The 12,158-nt window shown below is 44.8% G+C and overlaps 1 protein-coding gene across 22 annotated transcripts in view; it reads left to right on the plus strand.

Moving 5' to 3' along the window:
* Nucleotides 1–341: 341 nt before the first annotated feature.
* The window catches only part of WNK2 (WNK lysine deficient protein kinase 2), a 171,632-nt gene continuing 159,815 nt past the window's right edge, over nucleotides 342–12,158 (plus strand). For 5 of the 22 annotated variants that reach the window (XM_073351585.1, XM_073351588.1, XM_073351591.1 and 2 more), the window contains exons 1-2: nucleotides 347–822; nucleotides 1,568–2,335. In XM_073351585.1, the coding sequence (XP_073207686.1) occupies nucleotides 1,658–2,335 (678 nt within the window). In that variant the 5' untranslated portion in view covers nucleotides 347–822; nucleotides 1,568–1,657. Of the gene's footprint in view, nucleotides 823–1,468; nucleotides 2,336–12,158 lie in introns of those variants that run through there. The other 17 variants (XR_012159824.1, XM_073351597.1, XM_073351586.1 and 14 more) reach the window with 8 other exon arrangements.

The following is a 12,158-nucleotide window of genomic DNA, read 5'->3' on the forward strand; positions in this document are numbered from 1 at the left end:
GTCCCAACTACCTCTAGGAGTAGGATGCTTCCTTGAATATGCTTTGATCGGCTTCTCCACCTGCTCCTTCGAGCCTGCTCCTCCGTCCTCTTCCATCTGCTCTCCCGCCCCCTTGGGCACCCCAACCTGCTCCGGGACCCCCTAAGATAATCGTCCATCCCTTACCTCCGATCTATTCCTTTAATCCCCCCCGCCGCCGCCGCTCCTCTACGTCCCCCGCCGCCACACCCCCGCTCTGATCCTCCCTACCCGTGAACGCCCGACGTCCGCTCTCCCCACGCTTGGGCGAAGGGCGCCGGATAGGGCCGCAGCTTCTTCACAGGCTGAGGGCGGGGAAGCGCTGGACACGTGCCGCTCGCGGCCGCCCCAGGAGCCCGGGGCGAGGCCGGCTGGGGGTGGGCAGACACGCGCCCACCCGCCCATTGTTCCCCGAGGCGGGTCTAGCCGGCGACCCACGCCCCCGGCCCTCCTCATTGGCTGGCGGAGGCGCCCGGGGCTCGGGCCGCTCAGTGGAGAGCGAGGTCCATTGACAAAAGCGCCGGGCGGCGGGGCTAGGGGCGGCCGCCTGCCGGGGACGGTGCTTGCCGCTGCTCAGGCGGGGAGGGGGCGTGGGCTGCTCCGTAACCCCCCGCAGTGATTGTTAGCCGGGAGCTGGCCCCAGGCTGCGCTGGGCAGGCGGAGGCTCGAGGCAGCGGCTGCAGGGAGGCGAAGGCTCCTGCGAAGAGGGGGCGGCGGTGCTAGGCTGGTGGAGCAGGAGCCGTGCGGCCGGGCGCGCCCGCTCCCTTTGCATGGCTGCGAGGAGGGGTGGGCCCCCCTTGGAAGGTGAGCAGCCGGCGGTGCAGCGTCGGGGGATTGGGTTGGGCCCGACCGCAAATGAAGCAGCAGCTCCAGTGTGCAGCTGGGGCACCTGCACCGGGCTGGCGCAGTCGGCACGCCGGGAGCGGGCGGACACAGCTTGCAGGCAGCAGCCACCGCCCCCGCCTGCCGATGCCGTGCTTGTGGCATGCATGCTCCCCCACCCCGCCAAGGCGAAGGATTAACGGCACGAACCCCCTCGCCCCGACTGCTGCGGCAATCGCGGCCTCTGTGGGTAGGGCTGGCGGTATTGGCCTCGGCTCCAGCCAGCCAGCCACCCTCCCGCTCGGGGGAGTCCCCATATGGCTTTGCGGCGAGAAACGCTCTGCCTGCAGCACCTCTGATGAGTGTGCCACGGCGGGGGAGGGAAAGGGGGCAAGTCCGCGGAGGGGGGAGGGAGCACCGGCTGGGGGGGGGAGGGAGCACCGGCTGGGGGGGGGCGCGAGGGGGGCTCCGTGTGTGTGGGGGGGGGGTGCAGTGTGCGTGGAAACCTAGCGCGGGTGGGGGGGAGGGGCAGCGTGCCTGGGGAGAGGGGCCAGCCGGCTGGGAGGGCGGTGCTGTGGGGTGAGGGTGGTCGGGGGTAGCGGGAGGAGGGGGCTGCGCGCGTGCGGGGAGCAGGTTCCCCCAGGGCCGGGCTCAGCAGGGCTCTGGGGAGCGCGGGTGCGGGGCCGGTGGCCGCGGGGGCGTCAGTGCGCTGCGCTCTTCCCCGCAGGTGCCCGGGCCGGGGCCCCGCAGGCGGACGGACCATGGTGACTTCCCCGCTCCGGGGACGGCGGCGGCAGGAGCCGGAACCTCAGCGCTAATGGAAACTGGGTGCGCTGCCAGCTCCGCACCTCCGCGGGGGGGAGGCGGCGCGTCTCCAGCTGCTGCTGCCCGGCCCCCGCCAGCTGACGGGAGCGCGGCCGTCGGTGGGCTCGGCAGCCGGAGCCGGGCGGGCATGGAGACCGCTGCGGTGCCGGAGCGGGGCCCGGCCCGTGTCCCCCCGGCCCGCCCGCCCGCCGGGAGGGAGCCCCGAGCCGGCCACCTGCGGTTCCTGCGGAGGAGCGTGGTGGACTCGGACCAGGAGGAGCCGCCTCTCGAGCTCTCCGCGGCCGAGCCGCGCCGGATCGTCCTGCTCTCCAAAACCAGGAGGATGATTGCGGAGAGGGCCAAGGAGCGGCACGGGGAGGCCGAGCTCGAGCCCGCTGCGGCGGAGCCCGCGGTGGAGCCCAAGGGGGCCGCCCCTGGGGGGCCGGCCGCGGCCGAGCAGCAGAAGGAGCCGGGCAGGGATGCGGAGAGGAAGGAGCCGTCGGACAAAGATCAGACCAAGTCCAGGAAGGAGGAGCCCGAGGAGGAGGAGGCCGACATGAAAGCCGTCTCCACCTCTCCCGACGGCCGGTTCCTGAAGTTTGACATCGAGCTCGGCAGGGGGTCCTTCAAAACGGTCTACAAGGGGCTGGACACGGAGACCTGGGTGGAGGTCGCTTGGTGTGAACTTCAGGTAAGCTGGGCTGGCCTGGCAGCTAAGGACACCGCCTGTGCCATCTACAGACCTGCAAACGCAGCCTTTAGAGTCCCCATTGCTGATCCTCCTGCGTCTAACTATAGCATGTGGTTTTCATTGGCTCAGAAGCTGCCACCTTATGTAGGCTCCTGCCTGCCTTAACCCCCTCAGCACTGGGCGTGATCACTGACATTTCTGGCAATGTAATGGGCTAAGGATGAGACTGATGAGAAGGTCAGGAATTTTTCCCTTGGCTGCCTAGAGATTGTCAGAAGAGGCTTCTGGGGGTAGTCATATGTCACTCAAACTGACACTTGAGACATCTGTAACTTGATTTAGCAGGAGTCTAGCTGTCTGTAACTTAAAAAATACGTTAAAGATCTTAAAAGACAATTGCAGAAAATAGATTTACTTCCTTTACAAATCTAAACATGGCGGTTGTGGGTCTAGGGTCTCTTCCCACTGAAACCTCCTATTTTGAAAGGGTTATTAAGCTGTCACAAGCTCATTCTGAATTGAAACTTGGGAAGCACTTTCTAATCAAACATGGCTTATATATTTTTGGCCATATCTGAGTTAGTCTTTCAGCAAAGTCAAAAATGTGTGGCTTCAGATGTCTTTTTGAGCAAATACAACTGAAGTCTCCCCGCCCCCCCATCTCTCAATTTTTTTTAAGCCTTTGAGTCCTGTAGGGTGAAATAGTACATTAATACAACTCTAATTAAAGGCCTGAGACTCTTCAGTTTCTGGGCATGGACACTACATTCTTTTAACTATTCCTGTAATTCTTTATATTTTTCATACAAACTTAAATGTACCACAGGCCATGTGGGTTATACAAATTGCAACATGATGTACCCCAGGGTTTTTTGGTGAAGTTTTTGCTATCTGTTTCCTGTCTCCACCTAGGTTAGTAACATACATTAATATGAGACTTAAGCTGTTGTGACTTTTTGAATCCTTAGTTTTTTTCTTTTAGTAAGATCTTCTTTCTAGACTACCTCTTAAACTAGGTTGTGTTGTATAGATTTTGCTGGGGCTCTGACATCTGTACCTCAAATTGAGCCATGATGGCACTAATCCTGCATTCCTTGTGCACCCAAAACTCCCACTGAATACAGGATCGATCCTCTTGCTGTAATAGTGTCTAAGTACAATTTAGTAAAGGATAGAATGGAAGCCCCGATTCTGAAAATCAATGTAAACTCTACTTTGCCTCCTGTGATAGGCAGCTGAGTGGACATATAGCCTTGTCACTTTGGTTGATTTTATTGTATGGTATTTTGTAATCCATTGCAACCCCATATTGTTTAATTAAAAGTGTAGGGAATATGTTTTGATTTTTCATTTGAATTTCTCCTATTCTGTTAAGAGCCAGTGAAATAAAAACAACTTGCTTTCCTTGTTGGGCTTTTAAAAGCACTGCAGAGCCAGCATTATGGTGTATTGCAGCAAGAGAAGTACAAAAAAAGGCAAGATAGAAAAGGTCCCAGTAGCACAGGGGAGACTGTATGAGAATCAGGGGAGAAGCTGCATAATTGACAATTGGAGAATTTGTCATGCTGCTGGGAGGAAAAGAGAGAGGCATCATCGCAAGCTGGCTTTGTCATTCCGGTCTGGGTTTGGTTGGAGGGCGCAAAATATTAGCGTGTGTAAGTTTTTATTTTAATAACTAAAGGTTCATTTAAAAATGTTTATCCAGTTGTTCTCTTCAAGTGAATGTTTGGATATAATGAAAGGTCAATATCATCTGACAATCTTATTGTGGCCTGTGTTGGGCAAATTCTGTCACAACAGAACAGTCAGCAATTTGGAATTCATTTTGCTGTCAGCTTCGTTTTAACTCTGCTTTACTAGAGTAATGTTTAAATCTATAATTGACTATCCATAGCTGCTTAGAAAGATCATTATGTCAGAAAATAGATACTTTGCAAATTGTAATCTTCTGGTAATCTAAATCCTCCATGAATCTTTACAAATGGGTATAGTAAGCTACACTGTAAAATTTCACTAGTCTGTTTTTACCCCTCATTTCATTTGGGTAGGAGATCTTGAATGTGCTCCTTTTGTGGAGAAGGTGTTTAAGAGGGTTAAAAACCTCTGATTACCCATATAGATCAAAATGTCTTTTATGGAAGAAGGATCTGTAATCATTACTTTACATTCCATTATAAACCATAGGTACCGCTTGTTTCAAATCTGATGGAGCCACTAACCATTGTTTCACTATTTTCTACAGACTTCTTTCTGTATAATAGCTCTAAATTGAGAGGTCTAATTTTTGGACTAGACAAATACGGGAAAAGTGATAAGAATTCATCAGGGTATTTCTGGCTTCCACTTCTAACAAATCAGTGTCAATTAATTGTATAGATTTGAAGGTAATGTTGGAGAAGGGTCAGCTTCCAGGAGATGGTATGTCAGATTTTCAAGTTACTGTTGAAACTTGTTTTGGATTAATGAAGTGTAACTGAGTGGTGACTGCAAGGTTTTGATTTATGTCAGGCATATGTTTTCAGCCTTTATTTGCAAGAGAAGCAAATAGCCAGCATTATACACTGATGGAGTTATGTATTACTTTTATAATCCTGAGTTGCATGCACTTTATGTCTAAGGCAGACATTTCTAAGTAATCCTGCTTATTTACAACATTTCAAACATTTCTACATGTACCTGGTCAATTATACTTGAGTCTGTTTTTACTTTTCTATAGAAATGTGGTCAGTTGCAAGCGGCAAAGTACTCATACAAAACCATCATTACCTGACAGTTGAAAACATAAAATGTCTATCTTGATACTTTCATCCCACAGGAAACAGTTTTTACATTGCTGAATTTGAACGTTGCATCTGTAGATTTCTTTTCGGGGAAGTGTACACATGTTCTTGTCTTTTTTTCCAGTGAGATCCCTACATTTCCATGCTGATCAGTTGTGCTTCTTAAATCTTGGTTACAGTACACACAGTCAAAATTATAAATAGTGGGAGGTTTTTAAAAGTAAGATCATCTCACAGATATACTTGAAGCTTAGAGAGTGAGAGCCAATGGAACACCTCTGCTATATGTAACTTGATTAGCTTTCAATGAAGATAAAGTAGGAAAGAGAAAAGTTCTGCTTTGGCAAAGTGATGCAGTAAATGACACTCTTCATGTCTAACTTGATTTTTCTAAGTCTGCGACCCAGAAGCATGTACCCCTAATATTTCAATTTATCTTCTCATAGATTGAATTTCCAAGCAGCCATCACTCTTTTGTCCTTGCTCAGCTTTTTTTTCAGTCCAATCATAGTTTTTTTTTTTTTATATCTAGATGAAAGCGTTGTGAACCATTTTTGAGATCTCTGTATATTAAACCACTGGAAGTTTTTTTTCAAGAAGTTAATTTTAACTAAACTTGAAGTCCAAAAAATTATATATTTTTGTAGTGTAACTGATTGAAGAGATGGGCTAAAGATGTAGAATTGGAATCATGGATAGCCTCAGGTTAAAAGTTGAATTGAAACTAGGGTTTAAGTTTGCCTGAGCAAGATATTAAGACTTTAGCCAAATCTTAACTAGAAAATAGACTTCTTTACTATGTTGAATCTAGCCTGGAACTTTTAACTATTGGCAATGGTATTTGTGTACTTGCTGAAGTTTGAAAGGGTTCAGGTTCTTGTTTTTGCCCTCCTCTAGTTAACTGGTGGCACATTGCAGCTGTATACTGAGAATTCAGAATAGCCATATTTCAAAATGCTGTGCCTTCTAACTATAATCTCAGTTCATGAGCAAGGAACGTTAAGATTTGCCAATAGGCAGGTTAAACGTTCTTTTTAGATAGATGCATGCTGAAGAGCTTGAAAGTGTAAGTCCCTTTTTGGGACTTGTAGAAAAATTCTGGGGGAGGCCATGTACAGAGCTACATCACTGAGTAGTCCTCACTAGTGCTCTTCAGTTCCTATTTTGATTCTGATCACTGAGGTTTCTATTTAGAGCTTTTTGTTTGTAGAGCCACTGTTGCAAAATTCGTAGGGAAAGAGGACATCCTTTGCTTGTCCTTCTTTCAAAGATGAAAGGATCAGAGAAGTGGCTACTTATCACCAGTGAACATTATTAAAGCACCCCCCTCCTACTTAAAATGGTTGTCCAAGGCCAAAATCTTTTATATTTTGACTACCGCCTCTTAATTACATTTTGAAGGCCTCCTGTACCTATATCAGAAAGTCCACTAACAGGGTTGGCAAGCTGGTCAGATAATGTGAATTGACTACCAAATATTCCAGCAAGAATGCTGTAATGTAGGTGTCAACGACCTACTGTTTTGTTGCATCATGGTGCCATCTGTAGCAAGCCTACTTAAATGTTGTGATCATTCACTTTACTACATGCTAATGCCACTTGTGGGGGAAAAGGTAAATTAATTGCAAGTTGAACACCTTGATTGGCTGGAATTTTCTAGAACAAACATATGCATGTTTATTTGGCCTGGTATACAAAGTACACGGCTGTTTACAAAGCATATTAAACAAAGTAAAAGGATGTACCAGCCCCGAAGAGTTTACAGTCTAAACTGATTGGACAGATATACAGAAATAAATTCAGAAGGGAGTGGGGGAGGGAGAAAAGTGTTCAATCATGAAACCTCCACCCTCAACACAGAGAAGAGATTCACAGCCATTAAGCTGCTTGAAGAGTTGGCCTAATTATCATAAGTGCATTTAAAAATTACACACACAGCAACTTTAAAAGAAGAAAGTAATTTCATTTTTTCTTTTTTCTGTAGCTGTTCAGTCTGGAGTAACTCACACTTAAATGCTAAAAAGTAATAATTCTTTCTTGTTTTAGACCTTCATTTAATACTTGTTGCATTTTCTGAGCTGAAATAGTTCAAATAATTACACAGCTTTTTGTAATTAGTCATTCGGATCTATCCAAGGCTAAGCCTATTGGTGAGCATAAAGTCTTATTCTTTTATGTCACTGTTCTAATAAACTAGTGCTTTAAAATATTTCACCAGGTTTTTTTGGACCACTCAAATGCCCAACCCTCTCCACCAGTGTGTCTGGACTGCATTGGATATATTCTAAAGGCAGATACATGCCTTAGTGAAATAATTGACTTGATTAGAAACACAACTGAGGTGATTCATGTTGCCACCATGACTTTCCTTTTAGGGTATTAGTCTGAATTAAAGAACTATAAGCACAAGTTGCAATATTTTGAGAACCAACTATGTTGATTTTCTTTAATTTATACATTTGTACTCCTTTGGTATATTCTTTGCATAAGAAGCTCATGCCAGATTAGTTGATGACTAACTGATTTTAATATTGTTTTTTAATTTTCTATTGTTACAACATGAGATTAGGTTTAGGATTTTAATTCAAAGCATTACCTCTGGATCCATGTGCATGTGCTAATCTTTGTTTCCAAGGGTGATATTTGTCTTGAAAGCTCATCTTACAATTTGTAAACTGAAAATTACTTAAATGGAACAAAGCACCTACAAGAATGATCATGTATTAATACCAGTTTCTTACTTTTTAATGAAGGGAAGACATAGGGTTTATATTTAATTAAATTAAACATTTAATGCTGTGTAGTAGAAAATATTCAGCATGATGCTAAATGGGGTCACTCTTGCAATGTTTTTCCTCTTACATTTTAATAATTCATGTATTGAACTAAGTGTCAGTGTTCCAGTTAGTCTTCCAAATGCTAACTGAGGCCTTGATCCTGCAAGGTGATCATGTGGGTGGAATCTTGTGTTTGTGAGGAGCCCTATTCAAGGGAGGAGGTCACTGAATGGGCAACTTTAATAGCTGCAAGGTAATTCTTGTTTGTATATCACTGAAGGTGTGTTTATAATATCTCCAATTAACAAGCAGCCACAAATATAACTAAACAAACTGTTACATTATCTGAAAGGTGGTTGAAGTGCAACTGTCTGCTCTGGATAGAGAGGTTATAACAAACAGAAAAACTTGAGTTTTTCATTGTTGCATTAGCTTGGTGTTCGTACAGCTCATAAAGGCTGACAACCGTTTCATTTATTGATTCAGGGAAAAGGCTGTAGATTCTTAATAGGCTAATACACTATTAATTATCAATTAAAATGATTTCTTAGTCTGAATTAGCAGGACTAGTTTAGAAAATGTTCTTAGTGGAAGGTAGGGAAACCTGCATCTTGGGGTTCTAATTCTGTATTAAGACTTTCTCAATGACATTACAGTAACTTTCAACCAGACTAGCTTTATCTGAACTTCAAGATAACTCTTGAAAGGGTGATTTCTATTAAATTCTGATTGTTAGTTAATTTAATGGAACTTCATTTTTGAAAGAAATAACAGTAAATAAAATTTAGACAATGTTAATAGGAAAACAACACTCTAACGTGTACAGCATAAAGTCTTAATGTGCTGGTATAGCTGTCAGTGGCATTAGAAAGCTAGGTAGAAATGTGGCACTAAAATACCAGTAAACTAGATTGCTGGATTTGAGAAGCATTTAAAAACAAACTGGAACCCATAGCAAGCAGAGCTGAGCCAAATCTCAGATACTTACTTAGAATTTAATTAAATTTGACTTTCTTTTTGCACTTGAAAAAATATTTTATTTTAAACAGCTAGATATAAGTGAGCTGGAAGCTTACATTCATAACTTTGCTAGACACTAAAATTCATGGGTTTAATAGAGACCCTGGATTTATGGCTGATTACAACAATCTGTAATCCACTAACCCCCCCTTTTTGTTTTATGACCACAAAGGTGTAAATGGGCCACTTCACTTTGCGTGGTCCCTTAGAATATGTACTCGCTATTTATGGTAAACTATCTGCTCAACCTTGTATTTAGCTGTAACACGGATTACCTTTCCCAGACCTGAGGAAGAGCTCTGTATAGCTTGAAATCTTCTCTTACCAACAGAAGTTGGTCCAATAAAAGATTGCCTCACCCTCCTTATCTCTCTAATATTGGTCTGGTGTTGTAACCACACCACTACATACAGCTATATATTTGTCTCGTAAAAACATACTGTGGATGTATCTGAGATTTAGTCTGGTGAAATACGGCTAAGAAGAAAATGGGTGAAAATTGCTACAATTTTGTCTGCAATGAACTCTGCCCCCTTTGCTCATGTCTTGTCCATAGTTGGTAGAGAAACATTTTAAGTTTAAAGCATAGCTGCAGGGCTTGTTCTGCTCCATGTAAACTTTTATGCAAATATTTAATGTGCTAATTTGCATATTTACAAATCTGCATACGACCGTAAGCTTATAGCCAATATGCTCTTCCTTGAGCAGTGGCGAGGATGGGACATGGGAACAAAACTTGGTAACTTTAGCTACTTAAAGGTGGTGAGAGGGTCAGACTGGGGAGTAACTGGATGAGTAGCTACTGGAACGGCTGGAGGTTAGGGAGCTCTGGGACTAGCTGAGGCTGCTGCCTGGTGCGGGGGGGGGGGAGTAAATGCAGGGACTCCTGAATGTTTTGGTGGGAATAGAGGGTCCTGGGTGCTACTGGAGGGAATAGTAGAGCTCCTGGGGTGCAGTTGACTGCTCACTCAGCTGTGGCTGGGATTGTGGGTTGGGGAAAGCCTGGTGTAGGTGCCTTTGCAGGGACCAGTGGGAGGCAACTTGGGTCTGGTACTGGGAGAGGGACGGAGGGTGTCACCATCTTCTCCAGGCACCATCCCCTTTCTCTCCAGCTGCCATTGACCTCTCTAGACTACTCCTCGCTGGCACCAGCGGGAGCAGGGTGCCTGGCTGCCTGTTCAGTAGGTGCCAGTAGCTTCGAGCATCCAAAAAAGCAGAACTGCAGGGAAATGTGGATGGGTGACATCTGAGCTGGGCTGTGGGAGTATGGACCTAACTGCCAAATGCTTGACTGTCAGGTGGGATGTGATGCTTGGCAGCCGTGCTGAAGGAGAGATCTTCAGTGCTCTGAAATGTGAGTGGTTCAGTCAGTTGGCGTGTGGAGAATACTAGAAGTGGCCATCAAGGAATGCGGAGTTAGTATCTTGTTTTCCGATTAATAACTAAGTTTGGAGGTAAAAGGGAAGCTAGAGTTGTAGACCCATCACTGCTTGGAGTACATACAGCTCTGTAAGATTATTAGGGTTAAACAAGCATGAGTACGGCTTCCTTCCTATCTGCCTCCTAATGTCTGGGGACCTCTGCCAAAGTCTTGATGAAACGTGGCTGCAACGTGGTTTTGGAGGCCTGCAGAGCTAGAGCTAGAACATCCCGTCCACCTCTCGCTGCTGCTACCCAGCTCTCGGAGGTTGAGTTATGGGGAGTAATGAACCTCTTGCCTGTTGCTCCTTGGGCAAGGTGGATTGATTACAAAGCTATTTAAAGGAGCAAGCAAGAAACCTTGGTTTAAAAAAATCAATTTAATTTGTGTTTTGCATTTGTACTTTATTTTCTGAAAGAGGTTGATTCTCATTGGTTGGTAACCATTAAAATGTGTTGATTTACAACTAAACATAGCTTTGCAGTAAAGTGATGCGGCTTTTTGCTAGCCAGGAGGATGCCCTATATCTGCATTCTTACATTTTATTCAGATGCTTAATTTTTATTTTTTTTGTTGTGATAGAAAATGGTGAATGATGCTTTTTTTTTTTTTTTATTCACTAGATTAATTTTTTACTTGTGATTTGTGTCAAGCCCTATTTGGATGGAAATTCAAATTCAAAACACACAAACAGCATTTTTTTTAAAACTATGTATCCAGCACATTTTCTCAAAACATGTTTTGCTTTTAAAACATGTATTGAGCAATGGAAGTATTAATGGTAGTTAATTAATTGAACTGATTATTTGTGATCACCATGTCTTTCAAGGTTTTAGAACGAGTAGATCTCATGCCCTCGCACCTATATTTTATTCATACATTGGAAGAGGAAAATAAGATTTCTTGCTTTTTCAAATCCCATTTGGTTTCTTAGCTTAGAATTAACTAGTCTTTGAACTGGAACTAGTTGAATAGACTGTAATGCCTATTCTCTCTGCACCTGCAGAAGAGGCTACTGCTGTCAAAAGCTGGTTTAGTATTTCAATAAGCTCTGGTTTCAGGTCATTAGCCAATGACTTCCCTCAGCTTAGTGGGTAGACTTTCTTCAAAACTTGGCAGCTGATATGTTCTACTTTACATTAAATACAAAGAAATAATATTAATGATTTGAATATTTTATTATAAATATGGGCCTTAATCTAGGTTGTCAATTTCAAATTTAATTTTTAAAAGGTTTATTTTTAAAAAATCAGAATTTGTTAAAAATTTGTATTCACCTTGTCCCTAGGCCTACTGTGGGGTTACCAAGGAGTGAAGATTCTTCAGTGTCCACTCCTGCAAACCATAAAAGACTTGTCCGGCCTCCCCTGGAAGGATGAGCCAGTGGTTAAGACACTAGCTTCAGACTCAGGAGACTTAGGTTCAAGTCTCAGCTCTACCATAGCCTTCCTCTATGACCTTGGGCATGTTGCTTAGTTCATGTACCTCAGTCTCTGAAATGGGGATAATAGCACTTTCCAACCTTAAAGGGGTGTTGTTTATGATAAATATATTAAAGATTGTGAGGCATTCAGATACTACACTAATGGGGGGGGCAATGAGTACCGTAGATAGATATGTCCTTCCCTGCACCCCCAGGTGAGCCTTGTGAAGCTCTTCTGAGGCCTCTCAAAGCCATACTCCCATGTAAATCTTGGGAGGAGAAGCTGACAGTCTCGTGAAGCATTAGGATTTTTGGAGGTAGGGGGTGGGGCCCAGTCTTTGAGTTGTGAGAAATCCACTCCCCACAGCCTGAATAAAATAGGCTTGTGTACCACTTTCAGTCT

The sequence above is a fragment of the Lepidochelys kempii genome, chromosome 7 (assembly GCF_965140265.1).
Source record: "Lepidochelys kempii isolate rLepKem1 chromosome 7, rLepKem1.hap2, whole genome shotgun sequence".
Taxonomy (NCBI): Eukaryota; Metazoa; Chordata; order Testudines; family Cheloniidae; genus Lepidochelys; species Lepidochelys kempii.